The following is a 15223-nucleotide window of genomic DNA, read 5'->3' as shown; positions in this document are numbered from 1 at the left end:
GAAGGGGTAAGGACCAAGTGCTTGGGAGGAAGGGCGGGCGTATGCCGCTTTCAGCACGGGGGTGCTTTGCTCGTCTTGCAAAACACTCGCAATCCGGGTTACTCGCAAACCGAGGTTCCACTGTATACACAAATTAGCCTCCTCCTCCATTAAAAAACCCCCACCTTTACTTTTCAAGCTGAAGGCTGTGCCTTGTATCAGAAATGTTAAATCTAACTTAAAGTGACAGGATAGCAAAGTGAGGGGGATCCAATGTAGCACAACAATGCCACAAGCAAAACAAACAAACAAACAAAAAAAAAACCCACAACCCAACAAAAAAACCCAACAACATGTTAGTAAGGAAAGAAATTTTACCCAGATGAACATTTTAGCCATACAAAGTGATATAAACATTTACACACTTGGCATTGAACAGAAAAGGTAACTCTACAAACAATTAGGCAATAGAACAGACTAGCCTTTCTGATTTTTTTTTTAAAGCAGAGTCATAGCTCAGTTTACTAGACTGGAATATGTCTCCGCTATGCAACACTTCCGATTATGGAAATGGGCTGATTTTTTATGGTAGGTAACTTCAGTACAGCACGTGAAAAAGCTGGACCATTCAGGATGATGCTATCCCAATAACACCACATGCCAAGCGACCTCCGGCATTTCCAGTCACCAGACTCTCATCATTTTCACCTTTTCCCAGGTCATCATGCTTTTCATGAACCTTTGGAAGAAACAAGCCAATGTTAGAGAGAGAGAGAAAAAAAAAAAAAGCTTCATTCTACTTAGTAAATCAAGTTAAGATATTGCTTGTCACATACAGCAAACAGAAAATGTGTTCAGTGGCCTATAAACACCTATGAATTTGAAATACTGCCCAGTTAGCTGAAGCAGTCAGCACTAGAGAATGACACAGGGGAAAAAGTTTGTCTCCATCCCCCGCAAACCATCTGATCACCATCCACACAAGCCTTGAATAGTTATGATTTTATACTGAACATTTTATTAAAGTATAAAAAGAAACAATATTCTGTACAATTGACACTTTATAACACAAATACAGAGCAAGAATCAACAAAACCCTCGTCTCCCCCTCTCCTCCCCCTCACAAATATCCCTTTCCACTATCGCTCTACGGGGCGGTGAACGGCCTTGTCCCCGAACTCACGACAGCTAGTCGATTTCTTCCCCCATTCCAGTGGGTTACTGTGTCATTCTCTAGTCAGCACCCAGCTCTGCTCCACCTAACTACTACACAGCCACTGGTAGTACTTCTGCACGATATAGAAATAAGGGCAAGTTCATCTCACCTCCAGCCCTGATTTGTGCTGCTCAGGAAACCCATGTAGTGAAAGCAAGTCCTCATCTTGTGAACGGAACATACGTACAAATAGCAACTGAGAATTCAAAGACTACAGGTGGAGAGCATTGTTTCCTTGTTAACATGCTTGTGACTTAAGGCTCAGGCCTAGGCCTAAATACGACTACTGAAATCGCATATTAAAACGATGGCTAATTCATATACAGCAGGGAGAGTACTTACCACCATGGTACGCCCAATAATAGAATGGGCCCCTTCCAAAGAAATCATGCTGTCGGAAAATACAAATTCTGCAACCCCATTCTCATCAGCAGTTATATTACCAAGATCACCAACATGCCTGCCGTTAACAAAAAGCAGCATTAGAACAAAGAGTCAGAAGCTACATCATTACATTAAAAAATTCAGAATAGCTATCAGTAAGCAGTGAGCCCTAAACATTAAATCCTAATTGTTAAGTGTCCACTTAACATCAGAAGCACGTGCTTATAAAGTCAGCTTATCACATCCTCTGCCTTTGAAAACATCTAATTTGCTATCATTTACACGTATCATTCTGATACTTTTTTATAATTATCTTAAAATAAGGATGTTTAAGTGACTGCACTAAATGAACAATTTTGTAGGAGCTTGGAAAAAAGCTTAGAGGTACAATTTATGTGAGAATTAAAACACAGAAATCTTAAATAAAAATAAAATATTATTCATATTGGGAAAATAATAGAGGAATGATGGGAGGGGAGGGTGGTAATTTTATGTATTGTAAGATAAATTTGAAAGATTGTCAAGTGATGTATTAAGTGTATTGTTTGTACACTTGATGTAAGATTGAAAATGAATAAAGAATTTAAAAAAAAAAAAAAGAAAGCACAGAAATCTTACAATTCAGTTACATTAAAACCAGGAATAAAAGCATCTGTCTCCAGAACAGACTTAACAGTAAACCTGAAGAGAATTTGCCATCATGGAGGTTGGCTAGTCCTCAGCCATAACCAAACCTTTAAAAGTCCATGTATATCAAACTTACCTCTCCTTATCACCTGGGGCACCATGATTTTTCTTTTCAGGATTAAAGTGAGGGCCAGCACTGACACATCCTACAAATGAGAAAGGGACACACCTGTAATTAGGTTTAAGAACAAAATCAGAGCCACAGCCACAACTACCTTTTCTACACCCCAGACAGATATTCAAAATCTCCATCCTCCGGCCCACTTTTATAAATCCGAGCTTCCTTTAGTTGCGCAAGTTGTGTATTGCACGGAGCAACGATGCTGGTTCTCACAGAACAGCTAGGTTTGCATAAATTGTCACTCAAAGTGGGATAGGTTCTGCCAAAAGGGGAAGGAGGGAGGGTAAGTGTGACTACATTCCCCTGCTGTCTACGGAGATCCACCATTACAGGTAAGCAACTTCACTTTCTCCGGAGACAAGCAGGGGAGATGTAGTCACACTTCGTGAGTCCCTAGCTATTTCTTGTAGAAAAGGGTGGTGGTGATAGATTAAGGAGAAAATAGAGTTGAAAATTCATGACCGATGTCATGTCTTGGGCTAAGCTGGAAAGGTCTGTCAAAGTAGACTAAACTCTGGAAGTGGTGCGTGCGTTAAATCTACGAAGAAGTGAATGACATGTTGAACAGAATTCCATAGAATGGGGAAGAAATTATATGGAAATTGTAGTGGAGTCTACACCTTCAGTTCTAAGGCTCTGTTTTAATCAGAACCTTCAGTACCACTGTATGCTTGGTTATTACTTTTTCATGGCATATCCTTTGTGGTTGTGCAACAATTTTGTTTGTTGCTCTTCAATAAGGCTGAAATGTGATTCGATGATCAGCTCCAAGGTTGACTGGTGGCCTCTACTAGAGAATGACACGGTGGTTGTTACCCGCGGCTAGCTGCTGGTAACCCGCCAAAACGGGGAGAGAAAAAATAATGGTCGCTGCAGGGACAAGGCCATTCACTGCCCCGTGGAGTGATGAATGGTCTTGACTCCGCAGTGAAGGAAGCACGGATTGCGCGGTCCAGCATCCCCACCCGATCGCCGCATCCTGCCATCTCCCTCCCTCCACCTCACCTTAGGTGCCGAATTTAATTCTTCAGCCAGCAGCACGCTTTCAATAAGTCTCGCACGCACGGCTGCTTGAGTTGTTGAATCTTCTCCTCCGATGCAACTTCCTGGGTCCAGTTGCGACAGAGGAGAAGATTCAACAACTCAAGCAGCCTCGCGTGACTTATTGAAAACGTGCCGCTGGTAGAAGAATTAAATTCAGCAGTGGAGGAAGGGAGATGGCAGGATGCGGCAATCGGGCGGGAGGGGTTGCTGAACCGCACGATCTGTGATCGCGCGTGTTCCCTCACACTTGAAAGGCAGGAGTGAAAGGGAAAGAGATGCTGGGCCAAGGGGATGAAGAGGGAAAGAAATATTAAAGAAGGAGGGAGTTGGGAGGGAGAGTGGGTTATGGGTTTGTTATTGTCTTGATGGATTTATCAAGTGTTGTTTTTGAGCCTATGTAAGATTTTTCTTGTACACTTGTTGAATGATTAAAAAGGAATAAAGAATAATAATAAAAAAAACCCACAGCAGGAAACAAAGAAGAGGACAGGCAGGTGAGCCAGATGCTGGAAGCGGGGGGAGGGGGGGAAGAAAGAGGAAAATAAGCTAGATGGGGTTGGAGAGAAGAGACACATTGGTGTGGAAGAGGAAGAGAGGGGAAATCTGGACACAGGAAGGTAACAGAAACAGAGGTGAAATTATGTGCATGGGGGCATAGGGACAGAGACATAAAAGGGTCATACATGGGGAGGGTATATGGACACAGGGGGGAGGGCAATGCCAGATACAGAGGGGAGCTATTAGAAATGGGGAAAATAGGAACACAGAAGCGAGATGATTTGTGCAGATGGGTTCAGATGGTTTGTGGGGAAGGGATGGGGACCAAGCTCGCAGGCTCCGGCAGCTTGCACAAATTACATTGTAACGCGTTACGAAGGTAAGAGGGAGGGAGGGAGATGGTCAGACCGCGCAAGGGGTGCTGAAGGGCGGTAGAAAGGACAGACGCTGAAGGGGGTGGCAAGAGGGAAGGGTGGTGATGGAAAGGAATGGAACAGACGCTGAAGGGGGATGGAGAGGAACAGACGCTGAAGGGAAATATGAAAGAGTGGGGAGAAGACGCTGGAAGAGAAGAAGATAGATGCCAGACTGTGGGAGAAGTGGAGAGAAGAAGATGGGTGCCAGACCAATTGGGGGAGGGTGTGGAGGGAAAGATGGAAGGGAGAGGTACAATTACAGAGAAAATGGAAGACACTGAGATAAAGCAGACAGTGGATGGAAGGAATTGAATGAGAAGATGAGGAAAGCACAGTTACTTACCGTAACAGTTGTTATCCAGGGACAGCAGGCAGATATTCCCACATATGGGTCACGTCACCGACGGAGCCCCGCAGCGGACAGCCTCGAAAACAAACTTGCTTGAAGATCTCGAACTTTCGAGTGCTGCACCGCGCCTGCGCGCGTGCCTTCCCGCCCGAACTAGGGGGCGCATCTCCTGAGAGGATCCTCAGTTCAGATACCTAGCCAAGAAGCCAACCAGGGGAGGTGGGAGGGTTGTGGGAATATCTGCCTGCTGTCCCTGGATAACAACTGTTACGGTAAGTAACTGTGCTTTATCCCAGGACAAGCAGGCAGCATATTCCCACATATGGGTGACCTCCAAGCTAAGTAAAAAGGGATGGAGGGAAGTTGGCAATTTAAGAAAAAAGATTTTGCAAAACAGATTGGCCAAAATGGCCATCCCTCCTGGATAAAGTATCCAGACAATAATGAGAGGTGAAAGTATGAACCGAGGACCAAGTGGCAGCCTTGCAGATTTCCTCAATAGGAGTTGATCGGAGGAAAGCTACAGATGCCGCCATAGCTCTAACTTTATGGCCCGTCACTCGACCTTGTAGAGGAAGACCAGCCTGAGCATAACAAAAAGAAATGCAAGCAGCCATCCAGTTGGAGATGGTACGCTTCGATATAGGACGACCCAACCTGTTTGGATCAAAGGATATGAAAAGTTGAGGAGACGTTCTGTGAATCTGAGTGCGTTGCAGGTAGAAAGCCAAAGCACGTTTACAGTCCAAGGTATGAAGAGCCGCCTCTCCTGGGTGAGAGTGAGGCTTTGGAAAAAATACAGGTAGAACAATAGACTGATTGATGTGAAATTCTGAAACGACTTTAGGCAAGAATTTAGGATGAGTACGGAGAACAACCTTGTCATGGTGAAAAACTGTGAAAGGTGGATCAGCCACTAGCGCCTGTAACTCACTGACACGTCGAGCAGAAGTGAGGGCGATCAGGAAAACAGCTTTCCAAGTGAGATACTTGAGATGAGCTTTGTCAAGTGGTTCAAAAGGAGATTTCATAAGTTGAGCCAAAACAACATTGAGATCCCAAACCACAGGAGGTGGTTTAAGAGGAGGATGGAGATTGAGAAGTCCTTTCATAAAACGAGAAATCATAGGATGTGCAGAAAGGGATTTTCCATCCAAAGTCTGATGAAAAGCAGCTATAGCACTAAGATGGACTCGAATAGATGTAGTCTGAAGTCCAGATTGTGATAAATGAAGTAAATAGTCCAGAACTGATGTCAATGAAGCAGATCTGGGTGGTAAATTATGTGTAGAACACCAAGCAGAGAATCTCGTCCACTTTTGACCATAACATTGTCTAGTTGATGGTTTTCTGGAAGCAAGTAAAATATCTTGTACAGACGGAGAAAATTGAGAAAGGTCTGTTAAATAGAAAGGTACCAAGCTGTCAAATGTAGAGACTGTAGATTGGGATGAAGCAAAGATCCTTGATTCTGCGTGAGTAGAGAAGGAAATATTGGTAGAAGTAGAGGCTCCCTGGTGCTGAGTTGAAGTAGAAGGGAGAACCAAGGTTGCCTGGGCCACCGAGGAGCTATCAGAATCATGGTGGCATGGTCTGACTTCAACTTGACTAGAGTCTTGAGAATCAGAGGAAACGGAGGAAAAGCATAAAGGAACTGATTCCTCCAGTCCAGTAGAAACGCATCCACTTCGAGACGTTGAGGAGTATAGATGCGGGAGCAAAATTGAGGCAGTTTGAAGTTGAGAGGTGACGCAAACAGATCTATCTGCGGTGTCCCCCAACGAGCAAAAATTTGGCGAAGAGTAGGAGAATTGAGTGCCCATTCGTGAGGTTGTAGAAGACGACTCAATTTGTCCGCCAAACAGTTGTGCTGACCCTGAATGTACACTGCTCTGAGGAAGATGTTGTGGAGAATCGCCCACTGCCACAATTTCAGAGCCTCTTGACAGAGGGAGTGAGATCCCGTCCCTCCCTGTTTGTTTACATAATACATGGCTACTTGGTTGTCGGTACGTACTAGAATTACCATGTCGTGAAGTAGATGCTGAAAAGCTTTGAGAGCATAGAATATCGCTCTGAGTTCCAACAGATTTATAGGACACCTCCGGTCTGCTTGGGTCCAGAGCCCTTGAGTGCAAAGACCGTCCACATGGGCTCCCCATGCATACATTGACGAGTCGGTTGTGAGGACCTTCTGATGAGGAAGAGGGTAAAACATTAAACCTCTTGAAAGATTTAAAGAGAGCATCCACCAACGGAGAGACTTCTTTAATGAAGGAGTGATGGAAATTAGTCGAGTTGGTGGATCCACTGATTGTTGCCATTGAGATGCCAGTGTCCATTGAGGAATGCGAAGATGAAGCCTGGCAAAAGGAACCACATGAACTGTAGAGGCCATGTGACCTAGCAGAACCATAATTTTTCTTGCTGGAATAGTGGAAAGTTGGAAGAATTGTTGAGAAATTTGAAGGAGTGCATCCTGACGTGGTTGTGGAAGGTATGCTCTCAGATTGATAGTGTCCAGAGTTGCTCCTATGAACTGGAGAGACTGAGAAGGAGTCAGTTGAGATTTGGGAAAATTGATGTGAAATCCCAGACTTTGAAGAAAGAGAATAGTCTGTTGGGTCGCTACAATAACCCCTGAAAGAGAGGGAGCCTTGATGAGCCAGTCGTCTAGGTATGGAAATACTTGGAGACCCTGGTTGCGAAGAGCTGCAGCTACAACCACAAGGCATTTTGTGAAAACTCTGGGGGAAGAAGCCAGTCCGAAGGGGAGAACTCTGTACTGAAGATGAAGATTTCCTACTTGGAATCTGAGGTACTTGCGAAAAGCTGGATGAATGGGGATATGAGTATAGGCCTCTTTGAGATCGAGGGAGCACATCCAATCCCCTTGATCCATCAAAGAATATAGAGTTGGCAGAGTGAGCATTCGAAATTTCTCTTTGACTAGAAATTTGTTGAGAGCTCTGAGATCCAAAATCGGTCGCAAATCCCCCGTCTTTTTGGGAACTAGAAAATAACGGGAGTAAAATCCCGAGTTCCTTTGGGAGAGAGGAACTTCCTCCACTGCTCGCAGGAGAAGAAGAGCCCGAGCTTCTTGAAGAAGAAGAGGAAGATGCGACTGATTTGAAAGACACTCTCTTGGATGGCGATCTGGAGGCACCTGAAGGAGTCGAAGAGAGTATCCCTCTCTTATAATGGTAAGTACCCAGAGATCTGATGTTATGAGCTCCCATTGATGATAAAAATTGGACAGGCGACCCCCTATGGGGAGGGGAGAATTTGGAAACAGAGAAATTTGAATGCTCAAGTTGAGATTGTCAAAAAGACTGAGCAGGCTTAGTGTTAGCAGGGGTCTGTGACTTTTGTTGTCGTTGTTGTGGAGGAGGCCGACGAGCAGGAGGTCTAGAAAAAGCAGGAGTTGTTTTCTGTGGATAGCGACGTGGAGTTTGTTTGAAACCTCTAGTTGGTACAGGTTTAGGTTTTGGACGGATGAGGGAAGCAAAAGAGCGCTCATGTTCTGAAAGACGCTTTGTAGCTGCCTCAATAGAGTCATCGAATAATTCATTTCCTTGACAAGGAAGATTAGCCAATCTATCCTGAAGGTTAGGATCCATGTCCACTATCCGTAACCATGCTAATCTACGCATGGCTACTGCAAATGCCGAGACTCTAGACGAGAGTTCAAAGGCATCATAGGAAGCTTGTAGCATGAATAGTCTCAACTGAGAAAGAGTCTTAAGGATATTTTTAAATTCTGATAGACGATTGGTAGAGATATCCGAGTAAAAGGAAGACAAAATCTTTAAAAAATGATTGAAATAGGACGTAAAAATGTAATTATAATTCAGAACTCTATTTGCCATCATAGAATTCTGGTATAAACGTCGACCAAATTTATCCATGGTACGGCCTTCCCTACCAGGAGGAACTGAAGCATAAATTTTGGAGGGATGTGCTTTCTTTAATGATGACTCTACCACTAGAGATTGATGAGAAAGTTGAGACTTTTCATATCCTTTAGATGGAACCGTTCTGTAACGAGATTCCAATTTGGATGGGATGGCAGTGATAGAATAAGGAGTCTCCATATTGCGAGTGAAGGTCTGCTGGAGAACAGGAGTCATAGGCAATCTGAGTGACTCTTTAGGAGGATGGGGAAGCTCCATATCCACCAAGTACTCAGGAGTATATTTAGAGTCTGAATGAAGGTCTAGCTTGAGAGCTTGGCCCATATCAAAAATAAATTTGGCAAAAGAAACTGATTTTGGGTCAGATGAGTCTTCAGGAGAGCCACTGCGAGATTTAGGTTGTACTGAGTAGGATGGAGAATTTTCTCTAGAGTATGTGGAAATGTCCGATTCCATACGCATAGTGGGAGAAGAAGCTGTACTGTGAAGTGGAGTAAGAGAATGTTTCCTCTTCAGACTCCTGGATGGAGAAGTACCCGGTGTACGTGGTACAGAATGAGTCGAGGTGTGTGGGGAACTGTCTCGACGGACTGGCTTCGATGGGGTTCTGGATCGAGAAGGGCTTCGAGTGGAGGCTCGATGTCGAGATCCCTGCTTCGTCCTCGAAGAACGAGACAAAGAAGCCTCGGTATCCAACGTCGAAGACTCCCTCCGAAGCTTGGAGGCAACATGTCTTGAATGCTTCGACCGATGCTTCGGAGGAGGTGAGCCCGGAGACGACTCCGATGAAGAAATGTTTTTCGGTGTCCGGGATCTGCTTCGGGAGACTGGAAGCTCCGGTTGAGTAACAGGCTGGACAGCCCGAGGCAAGGTCGAGGACGGGACCAGTTGAGCCACTAAAGAATTAATCTGAGTGGTGAGGATAGATTTTAACATGTCCTCCAGCATCGGCACCGAGACAGAAGGTTCTGACCTCGTATGTGCAGCAGTACGCTCCGAAGAGGGCGACCTCGAAGGTGAGTATTCCCTTATCTTGGAGGTACGCTTTGAAAGTGGTCGCGCCGAGGACTCTGGTGGCTTCTTGGATACGGCACCTGAAAGGGAACTCGGAGACTTACCCCCCGTAGAAGGCTTCGTGGAAGACGTCGTCTTCGAGGCAACCGAAGTAGAAGAGGTCGAGGCCTTCGAGACCGAAACTCCAGCCGGAGTCTGGGTCGAGGCCTTCGAGACCACAGGTGTCGAGGTCGTCGGAGTCGAGGCCTTCGAGACCGGTGCAGCCGCCACGGTCGAGGCCAGCTCCGAAGATTGCTCCATACCGAAAAGTTGAAAAAATTGAGCACAACGCCGCCGAAAAGCTCGTGGAGTGAGGGTAAAGCAGCGATGACAATCTTCTGGGGAATGAGAGGAACCCAGGCACTGTAAACAACGGCAGTGGGGATCGGTGACCGAAATCACCCGATTACACTGTCGACAACGTTTAAACCCGGTAAGAGGCCGGGACATGGAAAAAATAAAGTCCGTGTCGAACGAAGGAGCCTAGGCCCAAAGCTCGACGGCCGAACTGAAAAGGAAAAAAGAATATACTTTTTTTTTTTTTTTAACACGAAAAAGAAAAGAAGAAAGATAAAATGAACACAGCGACCGACTTTAAAATAAAGAAACAGCCGCGGTGATGAGAAGGCAATGCTGCAGAGAAAGAAAACGTGTCTTCTTGTCTCCGCGGAAATAAACGAACTGAGGATCCTCTCAGGAGATGCGCCCCCTAGTTCGGGCGGGAAGGCACGCGCGCAGGCGCGGTGCAGCACTCGAAAGTTCGAGATCTTCAAGCAAGTTTGCTTTCGAGGCTGTCCGCTGCGGGGCTCCGTCGGTGACGTCACCCATATGTGGGAATATGCTGCCTGCTTGTCCTGGGATAAAGCAGAAACCAGGCAACAAAAGTAGGAAAAGCACAGTTACTTACCGTAACAGTTGTTATCCATGGACAGCAGGCAGCTATTCTCACAAGTGGGTGACCTGATCCAACGGAGCCCCGATGCGGACGCCTCACAAGCAGTCTTGCTTGAAGAAACTCGAAGTTTCGAGTCACCCGCACCGTGCCTTCCCCCCAGCGCATGGCGCGTCTCCTCAGTTCAGATAGCTAGCAGAGAAGCCAACCCAGGGGAGGTGGGTGGGATGTGAGAATAGCTGCCTGCTGTCCCTGGATAACAACTGTTACGGTAAGTAACATTGCTTTATCCCAGGACAAGCAGACAGGTATTCTCACAAGTGGGTGACCTCCAAGCTAACCAAAGTGGGATGGTGGGAGAGTTGGCAACTTAGGAGAATAAATTTTGCAATACTGTTTGGCCAAACTGTCCATCCCATCTGGAGAAAGTACCCAGACAATAATGAGAAGTGAAGGTATGAACCGAGGACCAAGTGGCAGCTTTACAAATCTCCTCAATCGGTGTCGATCTGAGGAAAGTAGCTGCCATCGCTCTGACCTTATGGGCTGTGACTTTACTGTGAAGGGCAATCCAGCCTGGGCATAGCAGAAAGAGATGCAAGCCGCCATCCAGTTGGAGATGGTACACTTAGATATAGGACGTCCTAACTTGTTTAGATCACATAGTAAGTGAATGCAGTTTACAGAATTATATGGCGCAGGACCTGCTTACATTGGAAAGTTGGTACTCAACCTGGCAGCTAGGCTTCAATGCTAAGAAATGTAAGGTCATGCACCTCGGAAGCGGAAATCCATGCAGGATGTACTTCTTGAACAGAGAAACTTTAACTAGGACTTCAGCAGAACAAGATTTAGGAGTAATCATTAGTGCAGACATGAAAACTGCCAATCAAGTGGAGAAGGCTTCATCTAAGGCAAGGCAGATATTGGGTTGTATCAATAGAAGTTTCGTCAGCCAAAAGCCTGAAGTCATAATGCCGTTGTACAGGGCCACGGTGAGACCTCATCTGGAGTACTGTGTGCAATTCTGGAGGCCACATTACAGTAAAGATGTGTGCAGAATTGAATCGGTTCAGCGGACGGCCACCAGGATGATCTCGGGGCTCAAGGGTCTCTCGTACGAAGAGAGACTGAACAAATTGCAGCTCTACACTCTCGAGGAACGTAGGGAGAGGGGAGACATGATCGAAACATTTAAGTACCTCATGGGACGTGTCGGTGGAAGATGATATTTTTTTTCTCAAGGGACCCTCGGCCACAAGAGGGCACCCGCTCAAACTCAGGGGCGGAAAATTTCATGGCGACACCAGAAAGTATTTCTTCACAGAGAGAGTGGTTGATCATTGGAACAAGCTTCCAGCGCAGGTGATAGAGGCAAATAGCGTTCCAGACTTTAAGAATAAATGGGATACCCATGTGGGATCCCTATGAGGGTCAAGATAAGGAAATTGGGTCATTAGGGCATAGACAGGGGGTGGGTAAGCAGAGTGGGCACACTTGATGGGCTGTAGCCCTTTTCTGCCGTCATCTTCTATGTTTCTATAGGAGACAAAAAGTTGAGGAGCAGTTCGGTGTGGTTTGGTGCATTCCAAATAGAAAGCCAAAGCACGTTTACAGTCCAGAGTATGAAGAGCTGATTCTCCAGGATGAGAATGAGGCTTTGGAAAAAAACACTGGAAGAACAATGGATTGGTCGAGATGAAATTCCGAGACAACTTTAGGAAGGAATTTCGGATGAGTGCAAAGAACCACCTTGTCATGATGGAACACTGTAAAAGGTGGATCTGCAACCAAGGCTTGGAGCTCACTTACTCGTCGAGCAGAAGTGAGGCCAATGAGAAAGACCACTTTCCAAGTGAAATACTTCAGATGAGCCTTGCCAATGGGTTCAAATGGAGGTTTCATAAGCTGAGAAAGAACAATATTGAGGTCTCAAACCACTGGAGGCAGTTTGAGAGGAGGATTGACATGGAAAAGTCCCTTCAGGAATTTGGAAACCACAGGATGAGCAGAGAGAGGTTTTCCTTGAAGAGGCTGATGGAAAGCAGCAATTGCACTAAGATGGACTCGTATCAAATAGACTTGAGGCCAGAATGAGAGAGGTGCAAAAGATAGTCCAAAACTGAAGATAAGGAGGAATGTTGCGGCTCCTGATGATGAGAAAAACACCAAGTAGAAAATCTAGTCCATTTTTGGTGATAGCATTGCCTAGTAGCAGGCTTCCGTGAAGCTTCCAAAACATCCCTCACAGTTTGAGAAAACTGGAGAGGAGTTATGTTGAGAGGTACCAAGCTGTCAGGTGTAGAGACTGCAGGTTGGGATGAAGCAGAGATCCCTGATGCTGCGTAAGCAGCGAGGGAAATACTGGCAGAATGTAAGGGTCCCTGCTGCTGAGTTGAAGTAGAAGGGAGTACCAAGGTTGTCTGGGCCACCGAGGAGCAATCAGAATCATGGTGGCATGGTTGGACTTCAGCTTGACTAGAGTCTTTTGAATGAGTGGAAATGGATATAGAAAGAGATTCATCCAGTCCAGAAGAAAAGCATCTGCCTCGAGGCGATGAGGAGTGTAGATCCTGGAGCAGAGCTGAGGCAGTTTGAAGTTGTGGGGGGCTAAAAAGAGGTCTATCTGAGGCGTTCCCCACAGATAGAAGACGTGATGAAGAGGCGTGGAATGGAGGGTCCATTCGTGAGGTTGCATAAGACGACTCAAGTTGTCCGCCAAGGCATTGTCCACCCCCTGAATGTAGACAGCTTTGAGGAAGGCGTTGTGGCGAATTGCCCAATCCCAAACTTTCAGAGCTTCTTGACAGAAAGAGGCCGATCCCGTGCCTCCCTGTTTGTTAACATAATACATGGCGACTTAGTTGTCCGTGTGAATAAGGACTACACAATCGTGAAGCAGATGCTGAAAAGCATTGAGAGCATTGAAAATCGCCCTGAGTTCCAGGAGATTGATGTGGCACTGGTGATCTGTACTGGTCCAATAGCCTTGAGTACAGAGACCATCCAGATGAGCCCCCCAAGCGTAAGTCAAAGAGTCGGTCATGAGAACCTTCTGATGGGGGGGGGGGCGTGTGAAACAGCAAGCCTCTGGATAGATTGGAAGAGAGCATCCACTAGCAAAGAGACTGTGTCAGAGCAGGAGTGACCTGGATGTGTTGAGTCAGAGGGTCGGAAACCTGCGTCCATTGAGATGCCAAGATCCACTGAGGAATTCTGAGGTGAAGTCTGGCAAAAGGAATCACGTGTACTATAGAGGCCATGTGTCTCACCGAAATGGACGGGCGAGATGACACCGAATGACAGAGGTGGAGAAGGGTTTCCAGACGCTGATGAGGGAGGAACGCTCTGAGTTGAATGGTATCCAGAATGGCTCCGATGAATGGAAGAGCCTGAGAAGGTTGAAGATGAGATTTTGGAAAGTTGATCTCGAACCCCAGACTCTGCAGGAACCAGATAGTCCGCTGAGTCGCCAGGACTACCCGAGACGTGGAATCCTTGATGAGCCAGTCGTCCAGGTAGGGAAACATCTGAAGACCATGGTTCCTGAGCGCAGCGGCCACCACTATCAGACACTTGGTGAAGATTCTGGGCGACGAGGCCAGGCCGAAAGGTAGCACCCGGTACTGAGGATGAAGATCTCCCACCCGAAATCTGAGGTATTGAAGGAAGGCCGGATGGATGGGAACGTGAGTGTAGGCCTCCTTGAGATCCAGAGAGCATAACCAGTCGTTCTGCTCGAGGAGGGGATACAGAGAAGCCAGGGTCAGAATGCGAAACTTATCTTTGACCAGAAACTTGTTGAGCACCCTGAGATCCAAAAATCGGACGCAGATCGCCCGTCTTCTTCGGAACAAGGAAGTACCGGGAGTAAAATCCCTTGTTCTGTTGAGCCAGAGGAACGGGCTCGACAGCCTGGAGTTGCAGCAAAGCCTGAGATTCCTGAAGAAGAAGGGCGGTCTGGCAGAGGAGGAAGGATACTCTCTTGGAGAATGTTCTGGAGGAACTTGATGGAATTGAAGAGAATATCCATCCCTTACAATGGAAAGGACCCAGAGGTCTGTGGTTATAGTCGTCCATTGATGATAAAAATGATGGAGACGACCTCCGATGGGGGAAAAACGGGAAAGGGCAGAACGACTGAAGAGATGCTCTCTAGAAGACAGTCAAAAAGGCTGAGGAGCCTTGGGCACAGCAGGTGGCTGAGGTTTCTGCTGCTTCTGGGGATGCTGCCTCTTGACAGGCTGACGAGTGGCAGGAGCCCGTTTTGGTGGAAAACGCCGTTGGTAAATCAAAGGCGGTCGTGAAGGACGAAGAGGAGCAGGCTTTGGCTTAGGATGGAGGATCGATTGAAAGGACTTCTCATGGTCCGAAAGCTTCTTTGTCGCTGCCTCAATGGACTCATCAAGAGGTCCGTGCCAGCACAAGGGACATTTTAGCCAGCCGGTCCTGCAGATTTCGGTCCATGTCGATTGTCCTGAGCCACGCCAAGCGTCGCATGGCCACCGAGCAAGCGGTAGCCCGAGCAGAGAGCTCAAAGGCATCATATGATGACTGAAATAATTGTAGTCGAAGTTGGGACAATGAGGACAGAACTTCCTGGAATTCTAAATGAGCCCGAGGATCAAAGTATGACATGAACTTGGGAAGGATGGATAGAAAGAACTCAA

The 15223-nt window shown here is 46.5% G+C and overlaps 1 protein-coding gene across 1 annotated transcript in view; it reads right to left on the bottom strand.

The window, feature by feature from the left end:
- Positions 1-335: 335 nt before the first annotated feature.
- SOD1 (superoxide dismutase 1) overlaps positions 336-15223 on the bottom strand; it is a 32596-nt gene continuing 17708 nt past the window's right edge. The window contains exons 3-5 of the mRNA XM_033949903.1: positions 2343-2412; positions 1538-1655; positions 336-718 (exon numbers count right to left, since the gene is read on the bottom strand). Of these exons, the coding sequence (XP_033805794.1) occupies positions 608-718; positions 1538-1655; positions 2343-2412 (299 nt within the window). The 3' untranslated portion in view covers positions 336-607. The remainder of the gene's footprint in view (positions 719-1537; positions 1656-2342; positions 2413-15223) is intronic.

This window comes from Geotrypetes seraphini, chromosome 6, assembly GCF_902459505.1.
Source record: "Geotrypetes seraphini chromosome 6, aGeoSer1.1, whole genome shotgun sequence".
NCBI lineage: Eukaryota > Metazoa > Chordata > Amphibia > Gymnophiona > Dermophiidae > Geotrypetes > Geotrypetes seraphini.
Note: the sequence above shows the minus strand (reverse complement) of the source record. Positions and strands in the feature narration are given on the sequence as shown.